This window comes from Rhinopithecus roxellana, chromosome 16, assembly GCF_007565055.1.
Source record: "Rhinopithecus roxellana isolate Shanxi Qingling chromosome 16, ASM756505v1, whole genome shotgun sequence".
NCBI lineage: Eukaryota > Metazoa > Chordata > Mammalia > Primates > Cercopithecidae > Rhinopithecus > Rhinopithecus roxellana.
Window position 1 is genome coordinate 11422225 of NC_044564.1, and position 21901 is coordinate 11444125.

The 21901-nt window shown below is 57.0% G+C and overlaps 1 protein-coding gene across 2 annotated transcripts in view; it reads right to left on the bottom strand.

Moving 5' to 3' along the window:
• The window catches only part of COL5A1 (collagen type V alpha 1 chain), a 209079-nt gene that overhangs the window by 109855 nt on the left and 77323 nt on the right, over positions 1-21901 (bottom strand). For both annotated transcript variants that reach the window (XM_010372767.2, XM_010372766.2), the window contains exons 5-9: positions 11416-11547; positions 9996-10133; positions 8379-8618; positions 7026-7193; positions 6264-6320 (exon numbers count right to left, since the gene is read on the bottom strand). In XM_010372767.2, coding sequence (XP_010371069.1) covers positions 6264-6320; positions 7026-7193; positions 8379-8618; positions 9996-10133; positions 11416-11547 — 735 coding nt within the window. The remainder of the gene's footprint in view (positions 1-6263; positions 6321-7025; positions 7194-8378; positions 8619-9995; positions 10134-11415; positions 11548-21901) is intronic.

The following is a 21901-nucleotide window of genomic DNA, read 5'->3' on the forward strand; positions in this document are numbered from 1 at the left end:
CCAATGCCACGAGAAGCACCTGAAGACGCTGAGATGAAGAAAAGGAGCCGAGACCACCAGGCTCCCCGTATCGCCCCAAAGGGGAGTGCCAGACAGGCCCGCCAGGTCACAGCCACTCGAGGGAGGAGGTGGATGTCAGGACAAGGGAACTCGGGTGGATTTAGGAAGGATGAGGGAAAAATAGGTGCCCCAGCCCCAGGCTGAACTTCTGCCCCCAGCCAGAACCACCGTCAGGCCCCGGGGCTGCAGCCTCCAGACCCCGCCTCCCTCCAGGTAGGAGATGCGTCCTCCCATGCACACAGCAGCCCAGAACCCACGGGAAATCCTGCCAAGTCCACCTGCCTACTTGGCCCTCCTCCCCCGGCCCTCACCTCACCACAGGGCCCGCCTGCCTCAACCACACCCAGGCCTCACTCTAACCCCAAAGGGGACAGGGCCTCCTGGCCCCTGGGTCAGCCCAAGCCCCGGGAAAGGCAATGTGGACGGCTGTGAAGGCAGCAGTGGGAGCGGCTCCCTGCAGGACGGGGCTCCCTGCCCTGAGAACCCCACTTCCCTAGGGCAGGATTCCTCTCTCCGCTTCTGACCTGGCAACGCTAGGGTCAGGGGCCCCCAATGCCCCAAGCGTCCTGTGTTCCATGCTGACTTCAGGGTGACTGTTCCCCAAGGGAATTGCTCTGACAGATGGGAGCCAGGCGCTATTCAACAAGACAATGGAGAATGACCCCGAGGCAGCCAGAGATCTTTGAGGCAAGCTAGGACCTGGGGGGTCATGTTTTCAAAGAGGTGCCCAGGAACTCAGCACTTCCTGCCCTGCACCCCTTCAAGTGTCTGCTCCCCACACTGCGACACAGCAACCCTCAGCTGCCCAGCCATGGCTCCAGCAGGCCTAGGTGCAGCTCTGGCTCAGCTCTAGAGGGTGTGGGTGTGGCCTTGGTGGCGACCACAGGTACTGATGATCCTGCAGATGCAGGGAAGGAAGGCAGGAACTGCAGCCATGGTGCCCTCCACCCAGAGGTCAAAGGGTGGCACGGACAGCCTGGGGTCCCACGCAGAAACCAACCACAGGGGCGGAGGCTCTGCAGAGAGTTCCCTAGGATGACGCCTGGTGGAACTATGGAAGTGGAGCCACCGTGGAGCCACCACCCCAGGACTGTAGCATCACCAGAGTACAGCGTCAGCCTGGGAGGGCAGCAAGGACGAGGCTCCAGCTCCTGAGACCTGCTGTGCAAAGCTGTATGAGCCGTGCTGCCTGAGGCCCTGGGGCCGCCTCCACCAAGCGTATCCAGGAGCATTCACTTGGCACACCAAGTGAAAGATTATTCTAGAGTTGTCGGATATAAGGCGGTTCATCCTGTTAGGTTTGAAACTTCCTTGGGGCTGCTACCTCTTTCTTCATGCCTCCCTTTGGGAATGGGAATCGGTCCCCGCCTCTCCCCGCCACGTAGTTTGGAAGCATGAAGCTTGTTTCATTCCCCAAGCTCACAGCTGGACAGGGATTTGCTTCAAGATAGATAATTTAAGCCTGACTCTCACCGGTATCTGATTCGGGTGAGACTCAGGACTCTGGACTTTTGAGTTGATGCGGGTACTGGATGGAGTCAATGTAAACTACGTGAGAAGGACATGAATTTGGGGGCTGGGGCAGAATGCTAGGGTTTGAATGTGTCTCCCCAAAAGTCATGTGTTGGAAACTGAATGCTCAATGCAACCGTGTTAAGAGGTGGGATCTGGCCGGACGCGGTGGCTCACGCCTGTAATCCCAGCACTTTGGGAGGCCGAGGCGGGCGGATCACAAGGTCAGGAGATCGAGACCATGGTGAAACCCCGTCTCTACTAAAAATACAAAAAAAAATTAGCCGGGCGCGGTGGCGGGTGCCTGTAGTCCCAGCTACTCAGGAGGCTGAGGCAGGAGAATGGCGTGAACCCGGGAGGCGGAGCTTGCAGTGAGCCGAGATCGCACCACTGCACTCCAGCCTGGGCGACAGAGCGAGACTCCGTCTCAAAAAAAAAAAAAAAAAAAGAGGTGGGATCTTCAGGAGGAGATTAGGTCACCAGGCTCTGCCCTCCTGGATGGGTGAATGCAGCTATGATGGGAGCGGGTTCGTTAGGGTGGCGTGGGCTCCTGATGACAGGATGACAGCAGTCACCTTCTCTCCTGCTCCTTCTCACCATGCAATGCCTTCCACCATGTGAGGACACAGCAAGAAGGCCTTCGCCAGATGTGGTCTTTCTATATGTGACTTCCCAACCTCCAGAACTGTGGGCCAATGAAGTCCTCTTCATTCTAAATCCCCCTGTCTGTGGTGTGCTATTACCGCAGTTCAAAATGGACTAAGACAGCTCACTTCTGATACGTCAAAGGGTGTGTCCAGCCAGGCTACAGGCCACTGGAGGTTGTCGCCAGAGGTGCTGGGTACCAGGCTGGTGAGGGGACCCCAGTTGGGGGGTTGAAGATGTCCAGCCAGGCCACAGGCCACTGGAGGTTGTCGCCAGAGGTGCTGGGTACCAGGCTGGTGAGGGGACCCCAGTTGGGGGGGTCGCAGATCTCCCCACCCCTCCCATCCTGCCCCAGCTGGGGAGCCTTGCACTGTGTTTACACAGATGCACGTTCAGAGAGACATCCGTGTGTGTGCTGTACACAGAGAGCTCATCCAAGCAGCCTCCAAGATCCCAGCTTTCCAATTTCCTTCTCTGACAAAGGCAGCTGAGAAAGCCCAGGGCGGAGCTGGGATTAAGGGAGAAACCACTGGCCATCAAGGCGCCAGGGACAGCAGCTGCCTTCCCAGACACACAAATTGCTTTTCTCAGGGAACTGGGGCAATGTGGGCGGGGACCACACAGGGGAGGCAACCCCAGATCATGGTCAGCATCTGAAGGAAGCTGGGAACAGCTGGATCAATGTGCCCGGGGGAGGGAAGGCCTGAACCTTCCCTGGCAAGTTGTGGCCCCGCTCTGGCCCCCCCGCCCACCCAACCACAGACGCCACTCACAAAATTCACCCGGCAAAAGAGGAACAAGAGGAAAACGTCTCGATATCGTTAATGATAGTGCATTGTAGATGTCATTTGCCAAGAGAGTAGACCTTAGGCACTCTTATCCCAAAGAAGAAAAAGGGGCAGCTACAGGGTGGCAGTGGTGGGTGTAAGATCACTTCACTGTGTCTGTCTGTGCCTGCGTAAGTCTATCAAACATGCTGCACACCTTCAATGCAAACAATTTTTTTTTTTTGAGATGGAGTCTCACTTTGTCACCCAGGCAGGAGTGCAGTGGCACGATCTTGGCTTATTGTGACCGCCACCTCCCGGCTTCAACTGATTCTCCTGCCTCAGCCTCCAGAGTAGCTGGGATTACAGGCGCCCACCACCACGCCTGGTTAATTTTTTTTTGCAGCTTTAGTAAAGATGGGGTTTTGTCATGTTGGTCAGGCTGGTCTCAAACTCCTGACCTCAGGTGATCCACCCACCTTGGCCTCCCAAAGTGCTGGGATTACAGGTGTGAGCCACCGCACCTGGCTGAATGCATACAATTTTAACTAAAGAAATAAAAGACCTCAGACCTGGCAGAACTCAAGACAATCTCAGTGGAGGTCCACCCATCTGTTAAACAGCACATTTTTAAAAAACAAAAACAGCGTCAAGTGGAGATGGTGATTTGGATGCCCCTAACTGACGTGGCCCAGGTAAAATCAGCCACTGGGGGCTTCCCGGTTGGAAGCCCAGGGATAAAGATGAACCTGTCTCCTCTCCGTTCTGTGGATTCCTGTCCTTTTAGGGAGCCTCCGGTTTGGCTGACAATGAGAGGGAGCAGGACTGAGTGGGAAAGACCCGGAACAGATGCATCTCCCAAGAGGGAAGTCAGGTGGGGCAGGTCGGGGGGATGGGAGACAACAGACACCCCCTTCCACAGGCTGGGACGCCTGCGGGGCCCCAGGACCTGGCAATCTGTTTATGTGCAGCTTGGACCCAAGGACATCTGGCAATGCTCCAGGTTGAGAAATTCCAACTGTTTACGTGATCTCTGCAGAGGGCCTGGCCAAAGGCCCCGGGACACTGGGAGCAGGCTGGGGCCCGGGGCAGGGAATCCTTTTTAACTGCATCCAGACGGCTGTTGCTTTTCCCAACAAAGGTGAACTGGACTTTCCAGAGCCATGAGGTACCTGTGGGGCCACCTCGACTCTCCGCCCTCTCCTCGGCCCACCCTTGCCCACTCCTGGCTTCCCAGGGGCCCGGCAGTGGAACACCTGTGCTCACCCCACACGCCCACCCCCCTCCAGGAGCCCCGACACCATGTCTACACTCACAGAGCCAGCTTACTCAGAAATGTGAGCCAACACAAAGCTCACTCAAAGGTTTCAGTCCGGCCCTCCCAGAGCGGGGAGGGGAAACCGGGATCCCGCAGAGCCAGCGGCACCTGCCCACTCCTGAGCTCCCATCTTCCTCCCCGAGCAAGGACCCCCTTTCACTGAAGCAATGGGGACAGCACAAAAGAAGCCCAAGGCCACCTCAAGTCCACCTGGGGGCCAAGACCGTCTGGGGAAATGGAGCAGGATGTCCCACCTCCCAATAACAAGGGTGGCTCGGGGCTGGGACCTTGGATGCAGCCTCTGCTGTTGTTCACCTTCTGGCAAACAGCCGTGGGCAGAGCAGAACAGGCCCGCAGCCCCCAGCTTCTGGGTGAGTCCGCCCAGGTGGACGGCTGTCACTCTCCCCCGCAGTCACTCTGCTCCCTGAGCCGAGGCCTGGTTCTGAGGTTTTCCACATTGCAGAGCAGGGGGACCCTGGCCTCAGAGTCTCCCTTCACACCTCTGCACCGCGTTGCCCTGCACACCATGACCCTTCTGCCTCAGACAAGCTCTGTCTTCCCTGGACCCCCAGAGAGCACTGGAAAGGGGCTCTGGTCTGAGAAAAGGATGTGTCTATGGGCACTGGCAGGTCCTACCCCTGGGCTGGGCCTGGAGCAGGGGCATGGAGCCCCACGAGTGCCATCCAGACGCTTCCATAGGCCAGGAAGGGGTGAAGCCCTGGACCCTGGGAATTCCACCCCGGAGATGGGACACATCCCTTCTGCCCTGGCCACGGGCTTCAAACAGATTCCAAGGGGATAAACGCCTGCTAAGTGCCATCTGTCAAGGTTCCAAGAGAATGTCCCCAGCTCTACAGGAGGGTGGTGGGTCACCATGACTCCACATTCCGGGAACCGCAAGGTCAGGGGGCTTCTGGGAGCCCCAAGGTGTATCCTGAGCTCAGCCCTCAGGAACAGAGCCCTGGCAGCAGAACAAGCAACCGCCCCCAGCCTCGCGACTGGCCGTGGTGCAGGACGCGCACCTCCTCCTGTGAGCACTTGGACAACATGGCAGGGTGGGCCTTGGTGCTGGCTCCTCCCTGCTCTCAGGTCGTGCCCACCACATGTAACTGCCAGACTCCCTGCCCAGCTGTTCACGGGGCATCTTGCCCGTCAGCAGGGGGGCGGGGTGTCAAGACTTTGACCTTAGCGGCTCTGAGACTCCAGGGAGAAATGCAGGCCTCCCAGGCAGGCCATGACACCCTGAGGGATAAGGACACCCCAGTGTGGGACAGGGCTCCCACCAAACACACCAACCCAGGAGGAGCATCTAGAACATCCTCCGCTACAGTCCCACACTTGAGGGCATTATCAACAGTCACTTTTTAAAGTCACCCATGATCCGATTACCTAACATAGTTGGGTTTTACTCAGCTGGAATTTCGGCACAGTGCTGTTTTCTTTCATTCCCTTGACAAAGTTTCATAAACAGTATTCCACGTTTCAACGGCTTCAGTAAACTTACTCCAAACGGTTGCATAACAGACGCAGAAAGTACAGCCATGTGTTAACTATTCCCTACCATTGCTGCGCGCATCTTTTACAAGGAATGGGCCATTTACATCCTCTCCTCCACCCCTCAAAGGGGACTCCACCTCTGCCTCGACAGCTCTGAGCTGCTTTTCATCCCAGGTGAAACTGACAAGCACTGAGATGCTCAGAGCTCGGGTGCAGGACGGGCTGGGATCAGCACCTACCCCGCCCCCTCCATCACGGTCCAGAACCTCCCCCACCCGAAGGGATTCTTCCCAAGTCCTGGCGACGAGTGGTGCATGGACTCCACGAGACCAGGTGGTTCCTCGAAGTGACCCAGTCCGCGCAGGTCCAGGGGCCCATGGACCCGGTCACGCCCTACACACCCCACTGTGCCTCCAAGCAGCAGACACCCCAGCTTCAGGGAGAGAATGAGAAAATGTCCTCACCGGCTCGATGATCGCTGGTTCTCCCTTTTGACCTTTCTCGCCCCGAGGTCCTCCAATCTGGGGGTGATAAAAGGCAGATGGAGAGAGAATCGGAGAGAAAAGTGAAAAAGAAAGTCCAGATTACACAAAATCTGCCCGATTTCACAAGGTGAGGGTGCTATCACAGTCAGGCGTCTCCCCAGGCCCAGGAGGATGGCAGGAGCGTGACAGACGTCAGGCCCATGGAAGCCTATGAGACTGCTAAGGAAGAAACAGGCCCAGAGGCGAGCATGCTGTGATGCACACGTTATTCAGAGCAAATTCGAGGCTGCGGTCTCTTTAAAAATAAAGTTTTGGGGCCGGGCGCGGTGGCTCAAGCCTGTAATCCCAGCACTTTGGGAGGCCGAGATGGGCGGATCACGAGGTCAGGAGATCGAGACCATGGTGAAACCCCGTCTCTACTAAAAATACAAAAAATTAGCCGGGCGAGGTGGCGGGCGCCTGTAGTCCCAGCTACTCGGGAGGCTGAGGCAGGAGAATGGCGCGAACCCGGGAGGCGGAGCTTGCAGTGAGCTGAGATCCGGCCACTGCACTCCAGCCTGGGCGACAGAGCGAGGCTCCGTCTCAGAAAAAAAAATAAAATAAAATAAAGTTTTGGGAACAGCATGCAACACTTGAGCTCCCCGTAGAGCCCGACCCCTGAGGAGGCTCCTGGGCAGGAGCCCCCATGATGCCCCGCCAGCCCCTCAGCCCCACCTGGAACGGGGGCCTGCACCCTCTCACCCCTTCATAGATGGTATCCTGGTTCGCTGGCATTCCTGGCCCAATCTCCGACGGGGAGTTGGTGGGGTCATAGTAAGGGTCGTAATAGTTCTCGTCAAGATTCCTGATTGTTTCCTCAGTGAACTCCCCCTCCAAGTCATCCGCACCTTCCCCTGGAGGCGGAGCTGGCTGCAGAGGGAGAGGAAGGCGCAGGGTCACTTCACAAATGCACCAGGCACTGCCTCTCCATCAAGCCCTGGGCGGGCACCATGGCTACCTGGTCAACTGGGCAGAGACCCCTCTCTGGGAGAGACCTCCTCTGAGGGCTCCAGGTCTGACAAATCCAGGACTTCAAGACCAGCGGCCTCCTAAGCTACACAATGCCTGGAGTCTGGAGTCCAACCCACAAGGAGACGTCCTGAGTCCCCTGGCAGCCTCTTTATGCATCTTCTCCCTCCAACAAAAAATCATCAGCCCAGATTGCCGTGGCACGAGGGCACACCACGGAGCTGACGCACCTGTGCACCCAAGGACACCCATGCACCCGGGGACCTGCTCAGGCAGGGGCTCCACCCCACAGCCCCAGGGTCTTGCGATAATGCATCCCGAGTGCGGTGCTGCAGACGCAGGGGTCTGGACCTGCTGGAACGGGGTGTCCTCTCTGGCAGTGAAGATTCTGCATCACACAGTGACTGTGTTAAGCATCGGCCATGTGCTACGTACTATGCAAGACTCCCCACGAATCTGAAAACTTCACAGCCCCCAGAGACAGGCTGTGTCAATGCCATGATGGAAATGAGAACCCCGAGGTCCGGAGACGCCCGAGGGCCAGAGACACCCGAGGTCCAGAGATGCCTGAGGTCCAGAGACACGGGTTAACTTTCCAAGGTCTCGGGCAGAGCTTTCAGGCCTGTCTGCTGACGGTCTGCCCCCGTCCTAGCCAGGGCAGCCCTAGCTCCTGCTTCGCTGTATTTATCTGGATCCTGACTCCCAGGCCCATCCTGCCTGGCCACACCCAGGCCACAGGCAGAGACTCTGTCTACAAGCCATCCCAGTCCTCATCCAATTTCCACCTGAACCCTCCAAGACCGGAAGGGCTGGGGTCATTCTACCCATTTTCCAGGCGAAAAATTGGCCACACTGAGATCAACTCAGCAAGCCAGGGATTCCAAACTTGTTCAGCAATGGCTTCCCCTGGGGTGCATTACACCGCCCAGCTGCGAAGGGCCCAGGGCCAGGGTGTGGCGGGAACACGGGGCCACCCAAGGACACCAAGGTGAGAACTGGAGTAAGAAGGGAGCTCAGCACTGTGGCCCCAGCCCTGGCCCTTGGCCCGCTGCCCCAGACCAAACCAAAGGGAAGGAAAGAAATTACGTTGGAGGAGTTAGAGGTGCCAGCGGTGCTGGTGGGAATCTCGGCCCCGGCGCCTGGATCTGTGGGCTGGTCGGGGTTCTCCTCCCCCTCGCCATAAGTGAGGTCCTCGTAAGGCGAGGGAGTGTAGTAGTCCTCGCTGGGCAGATAGTCATAGTCGCCGATGCCAGGGTCCTCTTCCTTCCCAGCCGCTTCACTGGTTTCAGGCATGGGAGCCGCTTCCGTGGGGGTCGGGGTCGGCTCCTGGGAGCCAAAGGCAGAGAGACAGCTGGAGTCAGGGAGGAGGCTGGCAGCGGAGCCAGGTCTGGGACTTGCCGCATGTCCGGGTGCAACGGACATGCATCTCAGTGGCATCTCAGTGGCAACGCCTGGAGCCCTGGCCTGTCAAGAGGCCCAGAGACTCGGTGCAGGGGCTGCCCCCATCCATGGGGGTTGGGGGCAGAGCAAGTGGGAAGAAGGCGGCCCAGCTGCGAGCCCCCGGTCTCCAAGCATGCTCAGAATGGACTCAAACCCACCCAGTTACACACCAGAAAAGGGCGAATCATATATCAATATTTAAAAAAACTAAAGTAGCAAAACATTCCAGGCTCTCAGAGCGATGTGAGATGACCAGATCACCTTTCCCCAGAAGGATACAGACACGCTCACATACACAGGCTCATGCACACCCGTGCCTGCATGCACACACGCTTACACACACATGCTCACACACATACAGGCTCATGCACACCCGTGCCTGCATGCACACACGCTTACACACACATGCTCACACACATACAGGCTCATGCACACCCATGCCTGCATGCACACACGCTTACACATACACGCTCACACACACACGTAGGCTCATGCACACCCGTGCCTGCATGCGCACATGCTTACACACACATGCTCACACACACATGCTCACACACATGCAGGCTCATGCACACACATGCCTGCATGCCACATGTTCACACACACTCCTTCATGCACACACGCGCACCGCCCATGCTCACGCCCCACCCTCTTTACCACTGACAATGGCTCTGAGGCTGGACAGCCTCCCTCCCCAGCAGGGCACCCACCCATCCCCACTCCTGCACAGGGCCTGGGCCCTGCTAGGTGTGGTCCTCCAGCTCTCACGGCTGCTCACACACCCTCGCAACCGTCCCCAATTTCAGAGGTGAGGGGGTGAAAGCCCAGAGAGGGGAGGACCCGAGGCCGACCTCAGACTGCATCACCCCCCGTCCAGGGAGCCCCTGAGCTCTCCTCTCTCCTCTCCCACCACAGCTGCACCTACACTTGAGGAACCCAAGAACCAAACTCATCCTGGGCCTGCTCGAGTGCTGTGCCTGGTACAGGGTGGGGACCGGGGCCAGGGCCCAGAGATGCTGGTGGATACTCCCCTGTATACCTTGCATCTCCCAACATCCGCCTCACGGCGGAAAGCCAAACACTCCCCATGACGGCAAAGCTTACACAGCCCGCAACAGCCGGCTCCCTCACTGAGCTGCCCCCGCAACCTTCAGTGGACAGCCCCCAACCCTCCACCCTGACATGACCTCTCTCAGCCTCGCCCGCCTCTGCACCACAGCTTTGAGAGACCCAGCCCAACCCAGTCCCCCGCTCGGCCCAGACCTCGGGGACCGCTGTGGTTTCTTTGGCAGCTTCCACGGGCTTCTTGCTGGGGGTGGGTTCCTTCCCCAGGTCTTCGGGGTCTTCATAGTAAGGGTATTCGTAGTAATACGTCTCACCCTCGCCGTCTCCTTCCGTGTACTGAAAGCGAATTGCAGCCCCGTGAGGAAGCAGCGAGCCCACAGGGCGACCAGCCTGCTGTCCTTCTGCAACCTCCAGATTTGGCTGGGAAGATTGCACGTCACGACGCCGCGTCCAGCCCCAGGCGTGAACCTCCCTGTGGGTCCCCAGATGGGGTTCCTCCCTTTCCAGCTCCTTGGAAAGCTGACGCAGCCTCATCAGAAGCACCAGGGAGAAAGCAGGGGGACACCTGGTCCCCTCAAGCAGTCAGAGAAAGATGAGCCCTCAAAGGTGAAGGCCTCTGGCCCTTTGGAACCCAGGCCAGAACAAGCAACAGAATGGCAGGCTGTGCAGCCATCACCATGTCACCAGCAGGCTCCTGGGCCTTCAGCCCCAAGCCTCAAAGTGCAGGGACCCCATGGGAGGGGCTTCACGGGGACAGAGCAGGCCTCGTCCTGAGCCCATTCCCATACCAGGAGCTGGGCGGTGACTGGCAGGAGGCCGGAGCAGCAGGGACTCAGCTAGGAGCTCTGTCCAGCCCCTCCTGGAGTTCGTAAGATGTGGCCTGGGCCACGGGGTTCCACAGCTTCCTGAAAGCTACCCTTCCTTCTCTCCTGACTGGTGGTGAAAGAAGGAAGACCCAAGGAGAAATAAACAGGATTTAATATTACGGATGAGAAATGAGAGGCAATGGGCCCAGGGCACGGGAGAGCATTTTCATGCAGAGGTGACAGAAAGAATTGCAAATAAGATAAACTGCAGTGCCACGAGGGTGTGAGGTGGCAGGGGGAGGAAAGCTGACCCACGGACATGGCGGGTCCCAGGAAGAGGGACAAAGGTGTCAGGCACGTGGCTGCCACTCTACAGCACACTCTACACTCAAAGGATTCGAGGGCTGGCCATTCTACAGTAGACAAGCCCAGGCTCCGTCCTCTTTGGCGAGCTGCACATGGCCCCTCCAGTGGATCGAGTCCGTGGGGGGACACCTGTGGCATCGGTGCTCACAAATACCCCATGAAGGTCAAGCCCAAGGGTGAGAGAGCACTGGGTATTCATCATCAAGGAGCTTATTCAAAAGGTTAAAGGAGAGGGTTATTGATGACAGACTCTGTGACCCTATCATTCTGGGCAGTGCTATTTAGTAAAGTGAGTCAGATACTCCAATGTTTACCTCCTGGGTCCCTCTGAATTCTCACCCAATGGATTTATTTAAAATAAGGGTCCCATGGCTTATGTGTCCCTTCGCCAACCATCCCAAGTAGTCTGCTCTCACCCCCCAAGATCCCGGCCAGAGTTAACTCACATATTCATCTGGATTGGGGTCCTGTGACTGTGGGGTGTCAGGTACTGCGGTGTCACAGTCAGGGCTATAGTGCTCGCAGTAATCATAAGCTGCCCGGTGGTCCGAGACAAAGAGCAGCTGCTGGATGTCACCCTGGAAAAGAACAGATGCGCATGAAAAAGCAGCTCACAGAGCACTAGCATGGGGACCTGGGAGACACAGCCCCATGCCTTGAAGCAGGGCAAAGTCCAGACCAAGCCACGAGACAAGCTTGTCCTCAGAGTCAAACATTCTCCCTAGAAGCTGCCACTCACAAAAGACACTCAAGCTAGGCTGGCCCATCCAACCATCCATCCATCCATTTACTCATCCATCTACCCATCCATCCATCCACCCATCCCCTCATTCATTCATCCATTCACCCATCTATCCACCTATCCATCTACATCTACCTTTCATCCATTCACCCATCCACCCATCCATCCATCTACCCATCCATTCACCCATTCACCCGTCTATCTATTCATCCATAAACCCTCTATCCATCTACCCGTCTGTCCACTCATTCACTCATCCATTCATCCATGCATCCATCCATCTGCATATATACATCCTTCCATCCACCTATCCATCCATCCATCCATTCACTCATCCATCTACCCATCCATCCATCCACTCATTCATTCATCCACTCACCCATCTATCCACCTCTCCATCTACATCTACCAATCCTTCCATCCATTCACCCATCCATCCATTCACTCATCCACCCATCCATCCATGTATTCATCCATTCACCCATTCATCTGTCTATCCATCCATCCATTAAATCCTCTATCAATCCACTCCTCCATCCGTCCACTCATTCACTTATCCATCCATGCATCCATCCATCTGCAAATATACATCCTTCCATTCATCTATCCATCCATCCACTCATCCTTCCACCCATTCACCCATCCATCCATTCATCCATTCATCCATCTACCTATCCACCTGTCCATCCATCCACCCAGCCATCTATCCACTCATTAATTCATCTATCTATCTATCCATCTAGGTACATCCATCCTTCCATCCATCTGTCCATCCCTCTACCCATCCTTCCACCCATCCACCCATCCATTCATCTGTCTATCCACCCATCTATGCACCCACCCATCAATCCACCACCCATTCACTCATCCATTTATCAGACACCTGTTAAACACCTGCCAGATGCCAGTACAATGCTGGCAGTTTTTGCCTGTTGTGAGAAACAGCCTGTACTCTCACCCAGCCTAGACCCCGAGGGCTTGGAGGTACCCTGCCTCCTCTGCCATTACCCCTCAACCACTGGGGGAGAGAGTACTTTTAAAGAGGTGATGTCTGGTTTCTCAAAAAGTTAAAACTAGAATTACCATATGACCCAGTAATTCCAATCTCAGGAACTGAAACAGATGCATAAACAATTCACCCAAATCAGTTCACCCTCCAAACAAAGCAGGTACTCAAACAAATAAATGTATGCAAGTGTTCATAGTAGCATTAGTCACAATGACCCAAAGATAAAAGCAACCCACATGCCTACCGACAGATAAATGGATAAAAAGAGTGTGGTATGCACATAGGGCAGAATATTATACAACCATAAAAGGGAAGGAAGGACTGACCCACACTACAGGGAGGATGAATCCACGCTGCTAATAACTAAACTTTGGGGTTCATTGCCAGCAGCCTACAGTCTGACTGTGTCAGCCAGGAAAAGCATGCGAGCACGTATTCCTTCTTCCTCTAACCACGATGTGTAGACAATTTATTTCATTATTCTCTCACCACGATGTGCGCAGAGGAGGAACAAAAGGGCTGCTACTAGGAATAAGAAATGCGGGTCTCATAAATGCTATCTGCAGAGATGAAGGCGACAGGCAGCCGGGCGCAGTGGCTCACGCCTGTAATCCCAGCACTTTGGGAGGCCAAAGCGGGCGGATCACAAGGTCAGGAGATCAAGACCATCCTGGCTACCTCGGTGAAACCCCATCTCTACTAAAAATACAAAAATATCAGCCAGGCGTGGTGGCGGGCGCCTGTAGTCCCAGCTACTCGGGAGGCTGAGGCAGGAGAATGGCGTAAACCCGGGAGGCGGAGCTTGCAGTGAGCGGAGATCGCGCCACTGCACTCCAGCCTGGGCAACAGAGCGAGACTCCGTCTCAAAAAAAAAAAAAAAAAGGTGACAGGCATGCTAGGTGTCACCCTGGCAGCACCCTGGGTGTTCCAAAGCAGAGGATCTTTTGATCATAATCAGATGCATAGAAGCCGACCAATAAGTAATGATTACTGTAATGACAGTGATGACGATTTAGGATCATGTTGACCACAGATCAAGTACTAGGTAAAGAGCCTGCATGTGGTCTCTCTGTGCCCTCAAGAACCCTATGAATTGTGTCTGACTAATCCCCACTCTACAGCAGGGGAAACCGAGGCCCTGTGAGGTCACCTGTCCAGGGTCCCCCAGCAGGTGGGGCAGGATCAGCCCAAGGCAGCCTGCAAAGTTCCAACCACCACACACCCCACCGCATTCAAGGGAGGGAAAAAACATGGAGTAGCATGTCCGGGTGCTGGAATCCTGTCACTGGAGACAGCGCTGCAGGCAAGGGGACTTGAGGCAGGGCCAGGTGCTGAGTGTTCTGGGTCTGGAGCCCATCATGCCATCCTGCATCACATCTGCACACTTTTCCAGAGCCACAGTAACCAGCGGGCTGCAGGGTCAGGGTGCCCAACTCCATCTGGAGGATGGCACGTTCTCCATGGTTCATCCGAGCCTGGTTCATCCGAGCCTTCACTCTATCCAGGCAGAGGCACCACCTTCCCCCCGCCAAGGACCCTCTCTGGGCCAGGAGGAGTCTAGTGACAGCTTGGTCTCTGCCATGAAGACTCTGGCCTGCAGCCGCGGTGGCTGTGGTGTGGCTTTGTGCTGTGTACTTCTGACCCTGGTGAGTCACCCTCAGCCCCAGGGTGCCAGTGTTCTTGGAAGGGCTGGGGGACATTCACAGCTGTGACCTCTCTGCGCACACCCGTCACTGTTCCGAGGGCTGCTCTCTTCCACGAAGACCCTTGGTGTGAGGGTCTGGCCACAGCAAGACAGGCACTGAGACTTGGATGGAGCGGGTGGGAGGATCACAACCACTGCGCACACGGGTGGGGCGGAGGGAACCCCAGCCCGCAGGCACGCTCGGAAAAGCAGCAAGCTCTGTGTTGCCAGACAGGCCCGGCCCGCACACCAGCTCCGCTGCTGCCTGGCTCTGTGGCCTGGGATGAGCCTGCTCACACACACCTCTCTGCTCCCTGCTTTCTCTCTGAAAAAATTAGCATAAAACATCAGCATTCATCTCACAGAGCTGTGGAGTCCTCCAGGCAAAACTCCTTGTGTATACAGAAGGCACTCAATAAGTAATGCAAAAGATTTTGAGGTCAATGGGGGAAGGTGTGTGCTCAGGAAAAGCCCTGAGTGGGCAGTAGGTTTGGAGGAACTGGGCGTCAGCAGAGGGCTGACGCAGGATGCAGGGTGGGGCCCAACAGCAGGTGTGAGAGGGTGGCAGGGAAGAGGCCACAGCAGCCAGGACAGTGCTCCTGAGAGCGGAGGGAGCGGTGCGAGGCAGGATCCGAGTGGAGGACCTCGGGGCTCAACAGGAAATGGATCTCAGCACCAAAAAGGGGAAGAAAGTGGGGTATGTGTCTATGGTTACCATGGGTGACCCCAACCTGTGTTTAAAAACCTCAAACGATGAGCGAGGAGCTCAGAACCCTTCCCAAGCCCACCCGACTCTCCAGGCAGCTCTGCCAGGTGGAATGTTCTTGCTCCTGACTTCAGCCACACATCCACATCCATACCTGCCTCTGGGTCACAGGCAGATGGACCCACCTTTCTCAGCACCACTGTGCCACAGCCCAGCCACAGCCCTTCTGCCAACCTGCCCCTGCCTCACCCCATCCAGAAGAGTGCAGCCAGGGTTCTGAGGTCTGCCCAGTGCCTGGGTGCATGCCAGCACCCGTTCCCTTGCAGGACTCAGGACTCACAAGGGAAATTTCTGTCACCTCCATTTAACAGATAGAAAGAAGGGGCTGTGACAGGAGACATCACTGGCCCCAACTGCAGAACCACAGAAGCAGTGGCCAGGACCTGGAACCTATGCGTGCAGCGGGGTCCCCCACACTAGCTGACCCAGTCTTGTCTCCCCTGTCCCCACATCTCAGAACAGATGGAGCAGCACACACAGAGACGGGTGCTCCTCCCGCAGGCCTCAGTCGCAGAGCATGGGGCGTCCCTGGCTGCCACGTACCTACCGCCTCATCTGAAGTTTCAGGGACTGTAACCCCCAGCATCACCCCACATCATGGACAGCACTGCCAAGCCCCTCCAACCCAGGTCCTTCCTCTCTGCAGGATGCCTCGGGACAGTGGTGCAGGAAGCCGCTGAGGGTTGGTGGTCGTCGGGAGCTGAGCTTGCACCTGTTCCCTGGGCTGGGGCATCTGCCGGGCTGAGGAGGGCACTGGGTGACAGATACCTCTCCTTCCAGACTTCACCTCGGGGGCTGTGGCCCACAAAGGGACAGAGCACGGGGACGGGGAGTGACCGAAGATGGCTACCTGCTGCTGCCCCCTGCCCCGAGACCTCATCACAGTAAACTGGGGGCATTCTGAGGAGGAAGTAAGAGTGAGGCCCCGATGAGCACAGCCCTCAGCATTTCACACCTTCCCTCCCCGACGCCAACCCTCAAACGGGATGCCCTACTCTCCACCCCCTGAGGCCAGCACAGCTGCCCACCTGCCCTACCTCCCTCTCCCTCTCCCTCCCTCTTTCTCCTTCTCTCTCTCCCGCATCAGAGGATCCTGGCTCATGTTTCAAATTCTCCAGAAGACAAGGAGGAACAGTGAATCAAAACCACATATTTTTATTAAGCAACATGACTTCTGGATCAAATTTCATCCAATTCAAATAAAATATGTTCTCCTTTCAACTGGCAATTTGACATCTGAATATATGCTCTCCAAAGGCACTTCAAAGAAGGAAGAGAAGCCTCGGGGGCCTTCAGGGGCAGCTGTGGTCCTGGGCCCTGGTGCACCCCTGGATCCAGCTCTGCTTCCCCGGAAGCCCCAAGCTCCTTGGATCATGGGTGTGTCCGGCACACCCCCATACCCCAGGGTGTCCAGCACGGCAGCCATACCTTGCAGGTGCTGCATAAGGTGCTAGTGCTGGTCTCAGTGCATGTGGGCACACAGCACCCAAGCACACCCGCATGACCATCAGGGCCCAAGGCTAGGTAATGAACACCCACAAAGGGGGACAAAGCCTGAGGTGTCCCCAGGTGCCCTGTACTCTGATCCCAGGCTGACCTGGCCCTCAGCCAGCCCTACGTTGTGGCCTGCTCGCCACACCCCCAGATTGCAGCCATGAATAGGTAATAAGTAGGACTGGGCATGAGGCCTCTTCATGCAGTGTCCCCTCCTCTGCAAATGCACCTGGTTCGTTCAAATCAGTGCCCCACCAAATCCTCAAGTGGGTTTTCACACTAGAAAGAGCCCGTGTGTTCTGTGGGCATCACTGCCAAAGGGCAAGGGTCTGCCCAGCCCACACTACCCCCGTGGAGAAGGAGAAATCGAGGCACAGGTGCTAAGGCTTGGGCTCAGAGTGCTGCAGAAGCAGAGTCGCTCTAGACCCGGGTCCCGGCCCAGGGCTCTTTCCAGCCCACCCACTGCGTCTTCCCTACACATGCAGGTGAGGGAGGGGGCCCTGAACACCTGGGTGCCCAGCAAGGCTATCGACGAGCAGGAGCTTCTCTGCAGGACCCCAGGCAGATGGGGCCGTAGTGAGGGATCTGCTCCAGGCTCCAAGACTGAAACCCAGCAGGCTCCCACAGGCCAGCCCCACGGCTATACAAGCTTTCACTGCTTCTGTGCCACCTCCCAGGCAGGGCTGAGGAAAGGGCTCCGTGATGTCTGCACCCCCATGTCTGCCCCCCAGCAGACCCCTACAAGGACTGGGAGGAGGAGGAGCTGAAGCTGACGCAAAAGGCTGTAACCCACTCTGCAGGACTCCAGTGAGATACCTGCCTCTGCCCTGGGCTGCCCCTGGGGCCACCTGATTCCTGCAAGTCCAGAGGCCCAGGTGCATGGGACTTCCAGCTCTGCCCTCGGAGCTGTGGGTTGGTGGCTAGTCCACTGCTCAGAGCAAAGACAAGATAGTGATGGGATCCAAACACAGTCATGGGGTGCCATGGGGTGACGAGAGGCACTGAACAGCCCTAATGGGGTCATGGGGGGTCCTGGGCAACCCTGTATGGGTACAATGGGGAGGTTACAGGGTGGTCCTAGATGGGGTACTATGGGGGAGCCTGGGCAGCCCTGGATAGGGGTGCCATGGGGGGGACACCTGACAGCTCTGGATGGGGATAGTTGAGGGGACCCTTGAGGGGTACCATGGGGGGCCCTGGATGGGGACAGTGGGGGCCACACTGAAGTCCTCCTGTACCCCTGAGACCCATGTCCATCACCGTCCTGGTGAAAGATGTGATGGGTCCAGGGTGGAGAGAAGCTTCTTCCCTGATACTCACAGGCAGCCACACACTGTGTCCTACCCAGCAGGTGACACCCGTGGAACCCTGGGACCCCCAGAGACCCCATGGGGTGGGTCTGGGGGGTCCTGGGATTCAGGAGCCATAAATGCTCATGAGATTCTAAGATGCAGCCAGGACTGGAGCCGCCCCTCACAGACCTCAAAGGCAGCTGTGGATGCGGGAACGCCCCTCCTTCTGTCAGTGGTACCCAGGCAGTTCCCAAGCCTGCGCTCCTCCTTCTGGAACGTTCACTCAGAGTCAGCTTCCTCTCTGGAAGCCAGGTTGCCATGTGGAGACGTCCAGCCCAACCACCTACCAGCCAGGCAACCAGCCCCTGGAAGCCACCGTCTCCCCATTTCATCACAGGAAATCTCAGCCTCCCCTGACCCCCTCTAGGCTGTGTGGACCAGACACACACCTCTGCCTGAAGCTCAAGAAAGCCCTAGGCAGAGATCCGCCCTGGTGCCCTCAGAACCCTTCTCAACCCAGGGCTTCCGGCAGCCACTCCCCACGGTGCTGGAGAGGGCACGCCACCCTGGCCACTATAAGCTGGCACACACCGTCTTTCAAATACAAAACTAGGATCATAACTTCATGTTGTATGCTGAGAGCATTTTCACAATGCCTCCTGTGATACGAAACCAAGCTCCAAATTACAGACCAGGAAAATTGGACAACGAAGCCACCTCTCCTGGCGAAGCCTTGCCCGGCACTGGCTGGTGGGAGGTGCTGGCGGCTTGGAAAAAGGGCCAGGGGCTGGTGGGCAGCCCCTGCTTGGGCTTGAGTGTGCTCATGGTTTTTCAGGGGACAGGGACAGGAAACTGGAGCTTGGGGCTGGGTCACAATGCACATGCACAGCCAAAGAAACCCCAGGGAGACCTCAGCCTGCAGCCTTCCAGGACCCAACCCTGGGCCTCTAAGAGGCTGGCTGTAGGTCAGAATTGTCCCGTGAGGCATGCCCTGACCCTTCCTGAGGCACAGAGGCACCCCAGGAATTTCTTAGCTGCAGCTGCCCTCTCAGACAGGTGGGCTCTGACCCCAAGAACCTGCAAGCAGTTTGACCACGACCTCAGAAAGGCCCATGGTCCCCACAGTTCCCCTCCCAGGTGCCATCAGAGCCCCTGGCACACAAGCACATGGAGCCAACCTGATGCCCTGCCCAGCAGTGGCCCATGGCTCTCCTCTGATGTCACATCCACCTGCCAGGTGTCACGGCACATGCCCCATCCCTGAGCAGGGCAATAGATGTCACTCCCGACCTTCCTCAGACACGCCCCTTTCTCCACCCTTCATTGCTTCTTTCTCCCCATCCTCCATCCTCCTACCAATGATGGCAGCTGCCTCCTTCCTGAGCCGCCCCCTTGCCCTGGAAAGGCAGAGGCTGATCGCCACCCAGGATATGGAGCATGATGCACTGCTTTGCCCGTGTCCTGCCCAGGCCATGAGATGAGCATGTGAGGTGCTGTGTCTCACCTGCTACTTCATGCTGTTTGCCAGCCCTCCTGCAGGGCCAAACACCCACCAGACGCAGGGAAGCCCATCCAGCAACCCCACACTTGTAGGCCCATGGCCCTCTTGCAGGCCAAGCACTAGGATCTGGGGTTGCCTGGTGTGCTGTGTGACTGTGTGTGTGCACACGTGTGTGTGCGCATGTGTCCAGTACCATGTGGGTGCAGGTGTGCACTTGCACACATGAGGCCATATGTGTACTGTGCACACGTTTTTTGCATTCATGTGTGTGGTGTGTGTGCATGACATACATGCATATGTCATGTGCACAGTATACATACATGTGCAAGTGTGACATGGGTACATGCATGCACTTTTATGCATATGTATATGGTATGGCATGCCTTGTGCGCATATGTGAACAGGCATGCGTGTGTGTGACACACATGGGTCCTGGCACAGCACTGGAGATGGCCCCGAGGTGCCTGGGACTCAGTCCCCTCCCTTAACAACAGCCCGCAGGTCCTTGAGGCTGCTTGTCCTAAGCCCATCCCACTTCCCCACTCCAATGTGACAGGCTGTGTTGACATGTTGGATATCCTCAGGGTGCACCGCCTGTACCCGGCCTGCGCTGGGAAAGACCCTGGTGTTTCACACTGACCCAATTCCCAGCCCTACCTCACGCCTCAGCAAAAGGGACTTTTCTTATAGGTCTGGCCCTACTCCCATGCTTTCAGCCCCTCCAGGAGGAAGGCAAGGGCTCCTTTCCACTCTCTCATCCCCATTTCACAGATGCAGCAATGGAGGGTCTGAGAGGCAGTGCCACTCTCGCAGGGCAGATGGGAAGAGGGCCGACTGGGGCTCCTGAGTCTCCGCCTTCAGCCCCCACAGTCCCCACCCCAGAGCTGCCCACCTTGGAGTCAAGGCCATTGTGCCAAATCACACATCCTACACTCAGAACGGCCATAGGCTCCCAGTTCCCACAACCTTGTCCCGTCGCCCACACAGCCCTAGGAGCAGGGACAGGCACCTGCCCAATTCACCTGGCGGATTCAGGCTTCTCCTGTTCCATGTCTTGGCTTCCCGGGCTGAGCCCCTGAACCACTCCATTTAACTTTCAAAGCCAGGACCCAGCACCAGCTGCCCCACACAGCTGGCCCTGTGGCTGCCCAAAAAAGCAGGTGGCAGCCGTTTTCACACCATCCCTCGCTCTGCTAACTGACCACTGTTTCTCCCTTTACATTCCTGGTTTCTGCCCCCCTGCTGGGTCACTCAAGTGCCCTGGAAGTTTCTGCCACCAGGCCAGGGTCATTACGTCCACTCCACTCGGCTGTGGAGCCTCTGCCCACGTCACAGCTGGCGGCCGCGTTCGACGGAAGATGGGTCGGCGGCCGCGGCGGGAGCGTGTTGTCCTTGGCTCTGGCAGAGATGGGAGCATTTTGCTGAGAGAATCAGTTCTGCCTTTTCAACTAATGAGACTGTATCCAGGCTGCGTTTCTGTTGTGAGCTGAGGAAATTGCAAAGTTTTCATTGGAGAGCCTCATAAGCCTGGGGCCATGGAGACGGGAAACACAGGGCTCACCAAATTAGAGGCTCCCGTGGCCGGGGCCCCCAGCCCGGCCTGCTTTCTATTGATGCTGTTCCCTCTAATCGCATGCTCAGTGCCTCCTCTGCCATTTAATCGTGCAGTCCTCCTTTCAACTCCTTTCAACCCAATCCCCCCATCCCTGGGGTGAGCCAGCCCCCCACCACTGCCTGGCACCCAGGCCCCCTCCTCATCCAACCGAAACAGGTTCCACAGGAATCCCAGCTGAGCACTCTGCTTGTCCTGCAGATTTTATCACCTGATTTTAGCCAGAGCGCTTCGTGCTGGTAAACAGAGAGACACAAATTATTTAAGACAAACTCTTCTCATTCGAGGCTGTGGGAGAAGCGGTCAGCAAGCATGTTGTCCAGGAGAGACTGCTGTGCCACTGCCAAGCCCTGCCACATACCTCCCCTGTCCCAGCAGGCGGGCACATTGTCCAACCTGCCATACCAAACCCAGCCCAGCTGAGTTAGCACGCTGACTGGAAGGGACAGAGGCAGGGAGAGTCACAGGCGGTGCCAGGGCCTGGAGCTGGGTTCACCTTGCCCCTTGCTGGCTGAGTGATCTCAGGCATGTTCACAAACCACATTAAACCATGCTTGCCCCTTCTGAAGCTGGGGATGGAACAACGCTGGCCCCAGAGGCTGCTGGGAGGGTAGAGTCTGGCCCTGGGCTCTGAAACAGGAGCTAAGAACATGACTGCATTCCCCGCAAGTATGGTACCGTCATTAGCAGTCTCACGCACAAGGCTTCCCTCCTGCTGGGCCCGGCAGATTCTCACAGACACGGCCAGAGCAGCCTGGCCAGATGCCACCAGTGCCCCTTTCTCCACGAGCCACTTCCTTGACATCCATAGCACTGCACACGTAGGAGACCA